Below are 14,869 nucleotides of genomic sequence, written 5' to 3' on the forward strand. Positions count from 1 at the left end.
TTGTTTAGAACAGAATAGAATATTCTTTATTGTACACCATAGATTGATATCAGCCAAATTAATTACAAGCGATACAGTGTATGGGTACAATGGCGGTCTTATCACTAACTTCCAGACAACCTGGTAGATATCGCTATTAGCGATAGCCAGTTTCTGTATTGCTTCATTAAACGAATTAGGTACTTATTAAAAAAGGTATGTTGCCGATTTATCAGACCCATTGTTAGTTTTGTTCGTGGCTCATGAATTTTCTCTTTCTTATTTAACCATGAAGAGGCTTACGTCGACAAAGAATTATTAAGACGGTATTTAAAAATATTTTGTCTGGAGAAGAAATAAATAGGACTGGGTTACTGAATCGGGACACATGCCAAGTAAAACGAATCAACTTCGTGTGAGCCTAGCATGCGACGCCGACATGTCTGTGTGCGCTTGAAAGAAATGTTTGCTTTATATGTGAATTATGTTCCGTTGTCACTGACAACAATGAATTTTATTACAATTTCAAGGGTATTTGGGGGCTGTAACTCATAAGGAAGTGTTTTCCTGTTGGCGCCCAACGTGGGGCTTTGAGACTTTGGGCGCCTGTCATTAGCCATGCTCTCGAATTATCCTCGTTTAAAAAAAAAACTTGTGTGACCTGACTATTTAAAAAATACATATTTGTGAAAGAGTAATTTATTCCGCCAAGGTTCTTTCTACTTCACATAGACTTGAACGCATAAAATAAGAAAAAAACCTCTTTCTTACTTAAAATTTAACTTTCTATGCCGTCACTACAATTACAACCATTGTAACCAAAAAATATATCAAAACGTAACTTATACAAAATATTTCACCATCCTATCAGACTTTCCCATTGGACTTTCCCATCGTCCCGCTTCACTAGGGGCCTAATTTCGGCTGCGCCTACTACCCTCGTTCGGTGTTTATTCCAGTCACGTCGCCATTACAGCACCCTACGTGACGTCACCCATCCGAATGTCAATTAACTTATAAATTTGCGAAACATTTTCTGTTAATTAGTTATGATGTTGCTGATGGTATGAGTGTTTTGGGTTCGGTTTTCAAAACTTACCTTCATTTTTTGGGGAAAGTCCCATAATATGATAAAAGTAGATGAAGAGATTCGGACATCGCTTGGGGAAATGTGGCTTATTGACGGGCTAACAAGCCAGCAGACATTGGAAAAAAAATGTCATACATAATTTCAAGTGACTATTTGTAACAACGCTTAAGCGTAACAATGTCTAAGCCCACAGGTCTCTAAAATAACGTCAGATAATATTTTTACAAGAAACAGGACTAAGGACGGAAAGCTTTACTTTGTAAACTTAACACTAAAAGGGTTTGCTCCTAAAACTACATCATACTTCCAATCTTATCAAACAGAACGGCTAAATTGCCACTTTTCCTTACAGACCAGATTATCTGACCTCCTAACCCCTTACTGGACAACACGATACCCTTTAAAAGATCCTTGAAAAGATACCTTTCAAGAACATTACAATATAACATCAAAAGTCCATTCATGGACCCCTTAAAAATGTCCCCTTGCGTATTAAAGCGTCACAAAGGAAAACCTTGGCATTTTAAACACAGCTGCAAGTTTATGCGAGTCAGGAGCAAAAGTGATTGACGTAAGCACCAGAAAAATGTTATATAGCTTTTATAGGATACTTTTTTGAGTGCCACAATTAGGTGGTCAATGTATGTAATCATTATTTAATCAGTTTTATGGATGTTGTGATGTGAACACAATGTTTTGTTGAACAATCTTAGATTACATTATATGTATATGTATAATCCGTAGTTTAAAGGACTAAAAATAAGCTTTATTAAGTGTTAAGTAAACAAGATGCAAATATTTAAATCTTGTCATGCAATTTAATGACTTGGCATGCTTCAGTAATATATGTAAATCTAAAATTTTGAAAATTTATTTCTTTATCAGTATCAGGTTCATCTCTAGTATCTAATTTAATATCGACCTATCTAATATAGATTAAAAGACTAGGTGCCGAGCAGAGAAAGATAAAATATTTGACCTACAAAATAAGGTTTTTTTAAATTATTGTTTGGAACTTTTACGATGTATTCCCCAAACAATAACCCCTATCGACCGCATATACATAGGTAAGTGTAAAGAATGTACATAGACCGTTACACTTAAAACACCCCTCTATTTATCGAGGGTAAAAAACAATACTAGGTATGTATGGTAGCCCTTCAAGTAGATGCAAACATCGTGTGTCTACTTGCTATGGTTTAAATTTATCTAATGTCAGTAGAAACCGTTTAACTATCATGATTGTTGTTTATTCAAAAATATTTAACATTGTTTCCATAACTTGACACGGTTAAGAAACATTTGTTGACAAATTACCTCTTACCTTAACTCTTAATCCTTAATCATGAGCTGACGTGGCGGAATAGCGAGTCGAGCCCGCCAGTCTGCTGTTGTTTCCGTAACGAGTCGGGCATACCCAATAAATACGCTGTAAAAAAGTTAAAATTTACCAAGTAAAATCTAAGGCAAACGACACAAGATGATTCTACAAAAAGTTCTGTACTCGTAACATGATACCTCTACGCTCTGTAATTATAATTTGTAACTACACACAACTAGTTGCAGTAGTTCAATTAGTGGTTACGATCTAACTACCACTCACATAACCATAAACGTTTTATTAAACTACCATACGTTATTATTTATGACACGCGACTGTATGTATGTCTAAGAAGGTGACATTTTGCAGACAACAAAACTATATTAAGTGGTAAGCGAGGATGTATATTTTTGGAGCGTACTTTTTTTCTTTCAGAAAGTGGTTTCTTAGCATGATGTGAAAGACGTCTTTCTTACTAGATATAATATGTTGTAACATGCTGTTACATGTTGTTTATAATTTAAAAGTTTTAATTAATTGATTTACGTTTATAAGTACTATAGTATATAGAAAATATCTCTAGATTTGTCCTTATTGGATGAGAAAAGCAGTGGCAATGTTAGCAATGGAAAAATCGAAGGGAGTCCTTTGCCTCGCAGTGGAACAGTAGTAGCTAAACAAAAAAAAAAAGTTAGCAATGTCTCATATGGCCAGAAAACCACGAATGTAATTACGGTTATCAGATACTTAATGTGTATTTTCTCTATTTATATTTACTTCATCTAATGAGTCTTGATGCTATGTCGTTGCCGTGGTGAAAAAGAGATGCCATTATGGGGTATGTGATGCTCCATCTCACTTCCACCAACAATAGCCCTGCTTGCGCATAGTAGTACCATTGTTTTAATAACATTAAGTACCTATGACTTTTGTTTTAATGAATCGAAGTCTAAAAGCGTATGTAACAAAAAGGTAGTTAAACAAAATTTATTACCGTCATAAAAATATATGGCTTCTTAATTATTCTATGCATATTATGGAATTGAATAATGAACACATAACTCATATATAATTGTATGAATGAGTATAATAATAAACTTTACTTTGTCAGATTAGCTTTTTTACTAACACCATATATACATGCTGCACGAAGACCTCTTTATGTTATCCAATCTGCTCCTTTACCACGAAGGTTTTATTTAAATCTAAATTGGGAAAGTCAAAACAGTCTTCTTCATTGAATATGTCCCTGACTCAAGTCATTACCATGCTTTTGTCACCACATCACATTAACATCTTAACTGAAAATATATTAACATGGGTACAAAGCTGGCTCAGGTTAATTCTAGAACCTAATTGTAACCTTAGTCAAGGTTTCAAGCTAACTAATATAAATGATAATTCTGCCCCACGGTGGGCGCCATTAATGATTTCAAAGTTAATTAAAACTGACTCACTGTATGTGTGGACGAAAGATAATGCTGAATACGAGTAGTGATAAAAGTGAATCCTAAAATTAATTGTCAACGACACTTAGCGATGAAAGTTATTAGACTTAGTGATTAGTCGATTATGAAATACGTGCGTGTAGTGAAAACTTTCCTTCCATTAATTCCTCTTGGTCAAGTAGGGAAGGACGGGTTGATGTCGGGTTGGGCCGGTGTATGCGCTTAAAGCCCAACCCAACCATATCGGATAATAAAAACTCTAAACTCAACGGGTGTTCCAAGTTTTGGTCATGGTATTCTTCGTATGACTATGACGTGATGTTTTTTAAAGGGTTTTAGATTCTGACTTTTGTTAATCTATGACTGGCCACTAATTTTGATGATGATGATATGTAAAAAAATGTGGCTTCCTCGTGAAATAAGGACCTTCAATGTTTTTCTTATGAAATGGAATATGATTCCCAATCGTTTTTTTTATCAGAGTAATTATAAGCACTTATCAAATAATATGTTGTTATGAAGTGTAGAATAAGAAGGTCTGAAGCATCTTTCAGTGTTTTCATGGTAAATCACCCTTCTTGCTTTTACAATTTTCACTTCACGTCACATGAAGTTATCTGGAAGAATATTAAAGGAAACCTTTGTTCTGAACGTAAAGGAACACGTTTTCCAAATAATGCCATCATGACATAGCTTTTGTAAGGTAGACGAAATCGATGTCACCTTGGTTGTGATGTAACGTGACGTCATACCTTTGGTTTCAAAAGGTATACTCATAGAGAGCTGTGATTGCAATGTTGTTTAATGGGAAACTATGTTTGATGCTTATTCATGCAATGAGACTTGGGGTCCGAAAGTAGTCGGGCAATCCCGATAAATACGATTGAGTAAATCGTTGCATCATTTAATAACGAATCATTCTCACGATGGTAACTAAAAATATATGCAAGAGATTCGTTCACAATCAAGACTTAAATATTTCTTAGGTTTCAATTTTATATTTCGTTTTCCAAAAACGATATTTAGTACAAACATTTCTTGTAACTGACGTGGCCTTAAATGCTTTATGACTGTAAAGAAATTAAGTACAAGTTAATTGAATGACACAACTTCAGAAGCGTTTTTAATTAAGTTGTGATCAATTTGAAATTGCTTTTTAATAAACGTCTGTACAATTTTGGTGAGATATAGAACGGGGCAAAACTGCAATGGTGAAAGTGTTTTCTCATCTCCACTCACATGAGGTCTACATCTCATATAATAACATTAGTTAAGGTTGCAAATCAAAATAAATCCTTCTTGCCTGAAGTATCCTATGACACACAAAAACAAAAACATAAGAATCAAATAATCAATCTAAAAAGTTTAGAGAGTAGACACATCACTTATCATTTGCCAATATCTGTACATTTTAGCATTTTACGTCAATGTTGGTATCGCAAAAATGCCACTCTTTGACCCCCGATCAATTACCGGATGGCAGAATATTGATTTTAATTTAGACAAAGTTCGACATTCAATGTTCGTTATTAGGAAAGTTGAAAGCAGTTAATATTGTAACTTGGCATCGGATGGCCTACTGGCTCATGTAACGTCAAGTATCAAGTGTATTTATGAACGAAGCTGGGTGAAAGTCGGCCTTATGTCCTGCTGGGCTTATCACTGTCAAAGGGGTTGGAGAGACAAATATAAATTAAGAATGGAATTGAGTTTGGTGTTGTGTCAGGACAGATCAAAATGTTTAATATACTCTTGGTTCCGAAGCTTAGATACTTTTCAAACACTGGATTGGGTATAAGGCGTACTTACGCATATGCTTTATATCAGTCTAGGAAGGGTGGTTACGAAGACTGCGAATTCTATCAATCAACCTGGGCTGTCGCGAACTATGGCAGGACATAGGCCTCAACTGTACCAAAATAACTGATGTTACGCCTTGTGCATCCAATCCGACCCAGCTACCTTTCGTAGGTCTTATATATTACCTGAATCACATTAAATCAAAGAAAAAATACAAATAGAAAAAATCATACGATTAAGGACCGATTTTTCAATCGCCAGATAACTATTATTCGACGAATATGTTTGACGTTTTGACAGCTTTTGTATAGAAAATATGTCAAACGGCCATATTTATTCCTCAGATAAAAGTTATCTGACGATTGAAAAATAGGGGCTTAGTTAAATAATACAGCAGGTAACGGTTAAGTTATCTTTACCTAATATTAATTTAGATAATATGTAATCTGAGCTAAAAGCATTTACGGTTGACACGTATCTATCTGTATCAAAGAGTACGTCCTTGTCCTAACTAATTGAAAGTGTTCACGAGAATATGAGTTTGTTTATCACGCGTCCTCGCCTGAACCAATTAACCAATTTTAATGAAATCTTTAATAAATGAAAACCCAAAATATCATCAAACAACACAACGAAACAGACTTTCTCTTCATTTTTTGAACGAGGAACGCGACGTGCTAAAATAGATATCGTATTTAGTGTCTAATGTAGACAAAAACTATAACTGGGTGAAGTTATAGTTTTTGAAACTACGTTGTTTAAAACTATGTTTTTTACAGACTGTAAATAGTTGGCTACATGTTGAAATACAAGTCTATAAACCTTTCCGATGCTAATAAACATATAGTACTTCTAAATACCTACAATACTGAGTCAACCTCCAAACGTTACTAGACAAAAATCTATTTCTGTACATAAATAGTCATATTATATAAAAAGCTAACAAGTAATAAAACAGAGCTACGGCATTATCATCAGTGAGTTAAAATCGCGCGCCCAAGTCACACCGCCCTTTCAGCTATTGATTTTGTAAGGAAAACGCTTCGCTTGCGTCAAAACATTTTAACTAATCCGACTTTATGGAAGCCTTGACATTACCTGAGATCTAGATTAGCGAAGGACAATAAACTTTGTTGAATTGTAAGAAAGATGTCATTCTGTCTAATGTTTGTACAGAAATGGAGACTTTTGAAACGAAATTGAACTCTTCTGAAACGGCTATCCCGATTTTTATATGAAATTTCGTGTGCGTATTGGATAGGTCTGAGAATTAACAACATCTATTTTTCATACCCTTATTTTTTTATACCCTAGAACTAATTTCTATGGCAAAACAACGTTTACTAGTACAGCTAGTTCATTTATATAGCTCTCGTAAGCAATTTGAGTTAGGCCGTGCTTTTTCGACAAATAATTTTGTAATCTATGATTTTGATGATAAAATCATGAAAAAGTTACAGGAATGGGAGTCTAGCCTTGTAAAGAGTGACGTTGCAGTCGTAATTGGATGGACGGTACTTCAATGGTTACGACGAACTTTAATTTATTTTCAGTACTTTGGAAAAGTAAGCTATAAATCTAAAAAAATATTACCGTCATGAGCTAAGAGCATTGAATTTGTTCTTCAATTTTATCTCACCGTCCTTGGCCTTACATTTATCCGCCGATGGAATTGCTTCAAAGTCTTAAATTAATTAATTCTGTTTCATTTAAGTTTAGTTCGTACATCCAGGACTACGTAAAGCGAAATAACAGAAATGAATGTTAGTACCTACTTTATTTTTCACTGTCCAAATCCAATACCACGAAGAATATAAATCCGATGTTTAAGTGATCAAGTAGATACCTAGACTGGTCTCCACAATCTTGGCATAACGGCCATGACCGCGGGGGTGCAGCAGGCGCACCCTCGGACGCCATGGAACCATTACACTAAGTTACGCTGAGCTCATGTAGAGCCAAATTAGATAGATGTCACGGACATATTGCCAAGGTTGTTTGTAACTGGTGGACTATTGATCATTGCAAACTTCTTAATGACTAGCCGAGGGGAATGTTTGAGTAATGCCGTGTTTTAGGTTAAAATGTTTTGCGGACCTGTAGGCTAACGAATAGAGTGGATTTGAAAGGAGTTAAGGAGTATATTATGATTTTGAAAATGGAAACTTTTTGGAGGTAAATCTACGAACGATGATAAGACATTAATATTTTTTTTTAATTAAGACATGTTTGTTAAAAAGAGCAATTTAAAAGTTGTGGGGGATAAAATAATCGTGACTTACTTCAAAAACGAAATATTTGTCTCACCTCGTCAAGGGTAGCGAAACGGCGACGCCATACATGTTGAGAAATGAGGGTTGGTAGAGTTACGCCATATAGATTTAGACGCTTGGTTCTACGCGAGATCTGATATCTTTTTAACAGAGCAAACCTTGTGTACTTAGTCATCTTGGTAACATTTTACATGAAATGTTTTTGGTGGGATTTTATCTTGCCAAAAATCAGTTATCTAGACGAGAAGACGGAATTCCAAAAACGATGTTAATAATATGCGTAGATATTAGTCATACACGAGTGATAAGTTATCAGTACTGACCGGAGCGTGGTCGCATTGCGCAAGTTAGTATCTAGGTCGTCAGACCGTCACCTTACCGCCGCCAAAACCATTCTGTTACCAGTTACTATATAATGTTCATCATAGGTGACTGACACGAAAATATGCTGGGCTACAGAAAAGGTTACTGACATCGACAAAAAAGCCCTTCTTCTCAACTTGCGAAAATACTTAAAATGTTCTTAGCACGCAATTATTAACACATGAAATGTGGCCGCAGTAAGTTTTCGTAAATAAAAATGAATTACTCTTGGAAAAAATACTTTCAGCCCTTACTTCAGTGGCTTGCTTCATAGAGAGAAGCCATCATTTCTGAATTGAGTTTGTTCTTCTTTTTGCAAAAGACTTATGCAGAACGGTATAGAAAACATATTCGAAAATTTAAATCTCAATCTGACCTTATCCTTATATAAACTACCCTTTAGTAGGTTTCTGTGATCGAAGCACAAACGTTATCATTAAATTCGACAACGGACAAAATAGGGTGTTTGACTAAATCTTATAAATGTTTAGTTCAACATTGAATACGTGTATGATAGTGGGGGCTAGTAACATCACTTGCTAGTAAAAGCCGTACTGGAAAGTGGCGTCACACGAGATTTTAAATCACTGTATCCTCTTAATTTTTCTACGAGATGAAACGAAAACGTACGCATCCAATATTTTAAGGAAATCTATGTGGCGGACTTAACAGTAAAATATAGTTATATATATAGTTTCTGTAAAATACCCTATTGCTAATGTTTCGAGAATCTGGGAGTACCTATACAAAAGTTCTAGCAACCAGTAAAGTAATATAGCCATGTTCTGATCGTAGTGTCTCGCACGTGGGAGCAGGAATGCTCTTTTATTTGTATTCCGTGTACATCGTGTCCGTAATGGACGCCCACTGTCCATTATACAGACAAGCATTTGTCACCAGGAATGCCATTAAATGTACTTGGGTAGTGATTTATCTTGCATTAAACTGTCGGATAGAGAGAAATAAAGTGATGAGGAACACCTGGGGATCTCTAATTTTACTCGTTTCGTAAATACCTTAGTTACAGATAAAACGTTTTTGTGGTTTGGGTGGAATATCACGTCCTCGAGAGAGGAAGCGACAGTGTCCAGACTCTTACTGACTTAACTTGAACGTTTTCTGCATTTGGTTGGTGGTTTACGTTTAGCAATTTAGCATGCTACTATTGGTGACCCTTTTTTTCCGGGGTGAAACTGTAATGACTTCAACCCACGCCGAGGGCATGGTGAGGGGATATGTCGGACTCCCACCGACTAAAAACACCAAGGGCCCCTTCAACTGCCTGATCGCAACTATCAGTGACCCTGACTATCCTGGTACCCTGACTTAATATTTACGTAGTTGTTATCTTTTTTCTTTCATCTACCTTTTTTTCTTATCTTTTTGTTTGAGTCATCTTCCACACTTAGAATTCAGCGGTTACCAATCTTTCACATAAAGCCGCTACCTCCCTGCCTCCAATAACTCAGTAAATAGCCCACATTGTTTTGATGGTCACGTTCACGATTTGACTGATTTCCTGAGCCTCTTTTGTAGTAATGTGTCCAGGCTTTAGTCAAATTACAATTATTGTATAATCCTCAGCGCATATCGAACCACTCAAATGTACCTATAGGAATCATATTCCTATTTGACAAGAGGCGTGGCATTGACTTGTAAACTATCTACCAGCTTTCGCGCTAAGAGAAATATCGGATACTAGCTGTTGCCCGCGACTGTTGCCGTTAGAAGATAAGTTACCGTTAGAAGATTCATACCTGCCCTGCTTTTTTCACATTTTCCATTGTATCTTCGCTCCTATTAGTCGCAGCGCGATGGTATATAGCCTAAAACCTTCCTCGATGAATAGTCTATTCAACACAGAAAAAAAAAATCATTTTGAACCAGTAGTTCCTGAGATTAGCGCGCTCAAACAAACAAATAAACTCAGCTTCAGCTTCAGCTTTATATATCAGTATTGACTTATAGAGTATAGATTAGGTAAAAGTAGTCTATAAAATATTCTGTATCAAAATTATTAGTAGTCAGTTAAGAACACGATACTCCTAAAATATACAAGCGTTTAACGAAGGGGGGGGGGCGGGAATTACCAGGTCAGGGCGTGTCATTTACTTTTATAGTGATTAGGGATAGAAGACAACCGGGGTGTGTTCCCATAACTCATTATTTACGAGGGGAACTCTGATATTTATGCGATATAATGGGTATCGAAAATGACTAATTGGTTTTCGAAACGTAGAAAAACGTTTAAGGCGATTTTGTATCGTGTATCGTCGTCCATACTTAAATATTACTTAATGTCTAATATTTTTCTTATCACGTAACTAAACTTTTTAGCATATTTTGCTATTAATTCGACAGAATTTTTAATGTATCGAACTTAAAGGAATAAACCTATATAAAGTATTTTATACGCCTCTCCATTATACCTTAATGGGGTTGAAATAGCGTGAAATCGGAGGCCAAGTAACCGTGTCTCCTGATGACTGTCAATTAACTAATCAATATAAAGGGGAGCACACGACACCGGTCCGAAAGGGACCCTACCCCTGCGATACAATATGCAGCGACTTCCGGGCGCCAGCACTCCCCTCAGTTTCGTGGCCTTACCCAACTATCGACCAGTTCCACGGAAGTCGACAGGAAACCAGGGGTTCTATATCGGAAGAATTACAAGTTTATAAGCAACATATCGAAAAAAATTGTCCTTGTATTTTGTGTATGGTTAAGTTTGATAACGCAAGAAACATTGTTATATAATGTATGTATGTAATAATAATGAACAAGATTAATTTCAAACGATGATTTTATCGCTAATTCCGATTCCATAATTACAAAAAATTACATAAAAAAAAACAACAGAAAACTGCTGAAGAAAGGACAAGTCTATATTATGACCATTTCACTAAACCATTTTAATCAACGTGAATATTAATAGGTCATATTTCTTCTCTGAAAGGCCGCTAACTAAACGATCCTATAAATTTATCTAGGTACTTAATAAAAACAGTGTCTTCTAAAACTGTAAGTAGGTAGGTACATTTTAAGTTTCGCACAATATCTGACCTTATTTTTTATGTTGCGCAACTTTTATACTAAACTGTGACACTGCAGTGTGTAATCGTTAAATTACTTCTGAGAATAAATCGATTTTGTTATTAAATACAATGTTGTTTTTAAGGTTTCGCATCTATTTAAATCTAACGACTCGGAGTGCCAACTATTGCGAATAAAACTTTTAAGAAAGAAAGAGAGAGACATTAATGAAAGAGACAACAAAATTAAACTTACTTACCTACCTATACTTATCTGCTACATCGCGTAAAGCTGAAACAGAGCAGTCATAGACTGACACTAGCCTATATACGACCCACTGCTGGGCACAGGCCTCTTTCTGTATAGGTAAGGTTTGAGCTCTAAGTACTTAGCTAGACACTAGCATTTAGCTAGATGGTAAATAGTAGGGAATTATGGGTAGTGACTGGACACCTGTTTCGTGAATGACGCCAAGTATATCTCTTGACGTTCCATACCAACAGTTGGCATTACATCAATCCGAGTAACGCTAAACGTATTCACTATGTAACATTTTATAAAACAAATGTTTCCCTACAAATGTACTACGCAGTCTTTAAATGCTCCTAAACCTCATTTGTTTGTGACGAAAATTGTACTTCGTTATTCATAAGGAGAACGACTCCTGCAGTAAGGAATTTAATCCACATGATTTGTACCTATATCTCATTTTTAACTTTTTAAAATGTCGCTCACATGTATCAAATTAGTTTTATAATTTCTTAATAAATATACTTAGGTTAACAGTAAACTATTTACTTATTCATCTAATGACTATCTAATGAAATCTAATTTATTACAAAATGTTACTGATTTTGAAGAGACAGACAGCTCTACAAATAACGATATATTGGTATCCATACAAATTGAAGCAAAGCTATAAAACATGTTAAATTAAAAATAACCTCAAAACCTTATTTAATCCTCAGGAAATGCGGGGTGAAGGGTACGAGCGAGCTGGACTGCGTAGCAATAGGTAGCCGGCTGCGCGGAGCCATGGGGACCAGGCCCCCGGCCAAGTTCTGGCCCCAACTCTGGGCCACCATCGTTAGAAACATTCTGCTCAAGAAACGGGATACCAGGAAGACTCTTGCTGTAAGTTACCAACATATACTAAGAATACAATAATATTACTAGCCTGGAATTTCCCAGGCATGGTTCGGAAGTATCTTAGGCAAAGGCCACTCTTCTTCCACTTGTCTTCTTCATGAACCGCGAGATCAGTTCTGTAAGAACAAATTTAGGGATGTCAAAATGTGTGTGTTCCGTATTTAAAAAAAAAAAAGTTCAGTCTAAGAAATTACTTAAATATGTCATATAAGACAGCGTTTACCAGGTCACTACCATCACGTACCATGTTTGTTCGAAATTATTGGTGTTCATGAAGAGAAAACTTAGCACCAGTTCCTAATTTATATGTTTCGAGTTGCCAATTTGCCATACTTTGGTACTCGAGGTCCTAGTATCTACTTCTAATGTACAAATACTCTTAAGTGTGAGTGCGTTTGTGTGCGTATAGACAAATTCTACAGGTACAATTGTACCTACCTATCTTTAAATATCAAGGAAGCACCACAATGTTTAAAAACAGCAAAATATGATTTACTTTAGTGGCAGCCGCTCGTAAAACTACCCTTCACAAATGGGTTGTACGTGTACCCGCAAAAGTATCCGGTACATGACATATAAACGAAAAATAAGTAATGTACTCATGAAGGAAGAGGACGTCTTTCTTAAAACCGCAAAAAAAATGTCGGGAACGCGGAATTTGAATAGATAATGATTCTTATTTACCTAGGTATTACTAAAAAACTCTATAAGTTTTTTTTCACGTTTAAACGACTTGAAAATAAGGAAATTAAATTCTTTGTGTCGCGGGGTTTTCCAAATTAAATACATTCAAGTCACATCGAAAATACACCCAGGCAAAACATTTGGAATTACAAAAATAGAATTGAGAAGCACATGGGATAAAACTCTTTGTCTACGAGTATCTCTTACCTTTGATAGTCTGTTGTTGACACCATGAAAAATTACCAAATCTTTCCCGGTATTATTACGTTGAACAAATTTGAAGTATTCTACGGTTCAAACATTGTGCGCCAACTATTAATAAAAAATCTCGTTTTGAATTACCAGGAGGTGCTGGTGCCATTATACTCTATGGGAGTGCTGATATTCCTCAAGATGTTGGTGCCGAACCCCAACTTCCCGGAGATGTCGAAACCAGGCCCGTTGCTCAGGATCCATCATGACGCCTTCCCCGAAAACCACTCGGTTGCCGTGGTAGCTGACTGGCAGAATGCTAACGGAACTATGGTATGTCAGGTGGTTCGACAATTTTACTACAAGCTAATATTGTAAAGTACCTGAGTAGGAAGAATGGAAGTGGAAATTAAACTAATGTTTTGGAATGTATTCAAATACCTTGTTTCTTTTGAATTCTTTATTACCTACATGTATTATTCTTTGCATCCTGTCAGTACAAAAATAAATAAGTACACGTTGTATGTTTAATATTAAAGAAATCTTCACCATAATTTGTTATTTTGCAGGGTTTTCTTGACGAGATAAACGCGATGCTGGCGGAATCCCACCAGCAACCGATAAACTGGATCAAGTACAACAACAATTCCGAGCTGAACGACGCCTACCACAACGACGCCAAGAACTTTCCGATCACCGTTATTTTCCAAACTGACCCCACGTCTCGCACCGAGCCGCTCAGGTATGGGAACATTAGTTGAAAATCTGGATTCCAAATATTTGAATCTGGGATCATCCATTCGCAGTGATCAAGTAACGTGGCCGATGCTCAATTATTTCTCTCATGCGACGACGCCTTTGCCCGGCAGTTGGAAATTAATACTGATACTATATACTTACTATTATTTTTATATTTACAACTCTACAACATGAGAACAAACGAATTCGAAAGTTTTATCAAGATTGTATCTCTATTTATTTTTTAAATTTGCTTATTGCGTATAAAGTTGCCCTTCTACATTTGCATTACGTAGATTGAATTTACAGTCATTGCATTATGCGAATGCGCATTATGCACTGATTACATTCAATAAAGGGTGAATACTGACTATATCGAACTACACAAAAGGGGAACAATATCGGATATGTGAGTACTACATATACGCAGTGTTCTAATTTAACTCAAATTGCACCACTTAACGTAATCTAAAAGCCGCATTCAAGAACAAAATCTAGCTTCACGATGTTCTAAAGTACCTTTTTATCTCTACATGCTGCTTAAGAATGATAATTGTCAGCATTTTGCCTCGTTACATTCGTCATTACAAACATCGTCGTCTTTTATTAATAAAAAAAATTCCAGCACTAAAAAATTAAATCCTTGCTTTTTTTTGTAATTTCACAAACATTCAAGTCACATTGTACAAAGATAAAGACTCGAAGAAGTATTGGAAGCATTTGGAGGAACACAGATCCTTCTCCTAGTCTCTACACGGGTATTGAACTACGTGTGCAATCGGTGTGACTACAAATT

General features: G+C 35.9%; 1 protein-coding gene across 1 annotated transcript in view; it reads left to right on the forward strand.

Moving 5' to 3' along the window:
- LOC113495751 (ATP-binding cassette sub-family A member 5-like) overlaps positions 1-14,869 on the forward strand; it is a 36,062-nt gene that overhangs the window by 3,074 nt on the left and 18,119 nt on the right. Inside the window, exons 2-4 of the mRNA XM_026874663.1 lie at positions 12,279-12,444; positions 13,489-13,668; positions 13,905-14,077. Coding sequence (XP_026730464.1) covers positions 12,279-12,444; positions 13,489-13,668; positions 13,905-14,077 — 519 coding nt within the window. The remainder of the gene's footprint in view (positions 1-12,278; positions 12,445-13,488; positions 13,669-13,904; positions 14,078-14,869) is intronic.

The sequence above is a fragment of the Trichoplusia ni genome, chromosome 7 (assembly GCF_003590095.1).
Source record: "Trichoplusia ni isolate ovarian cell line Hi5 chromosome 7, tn1, whole genome shotgun sequence".
NCBI lineage: Eukaryota > Metazoa > Arthropoda > Insecta > Lepidoptera > Noctuidae > Trichoplusia > Trichoplusia ni.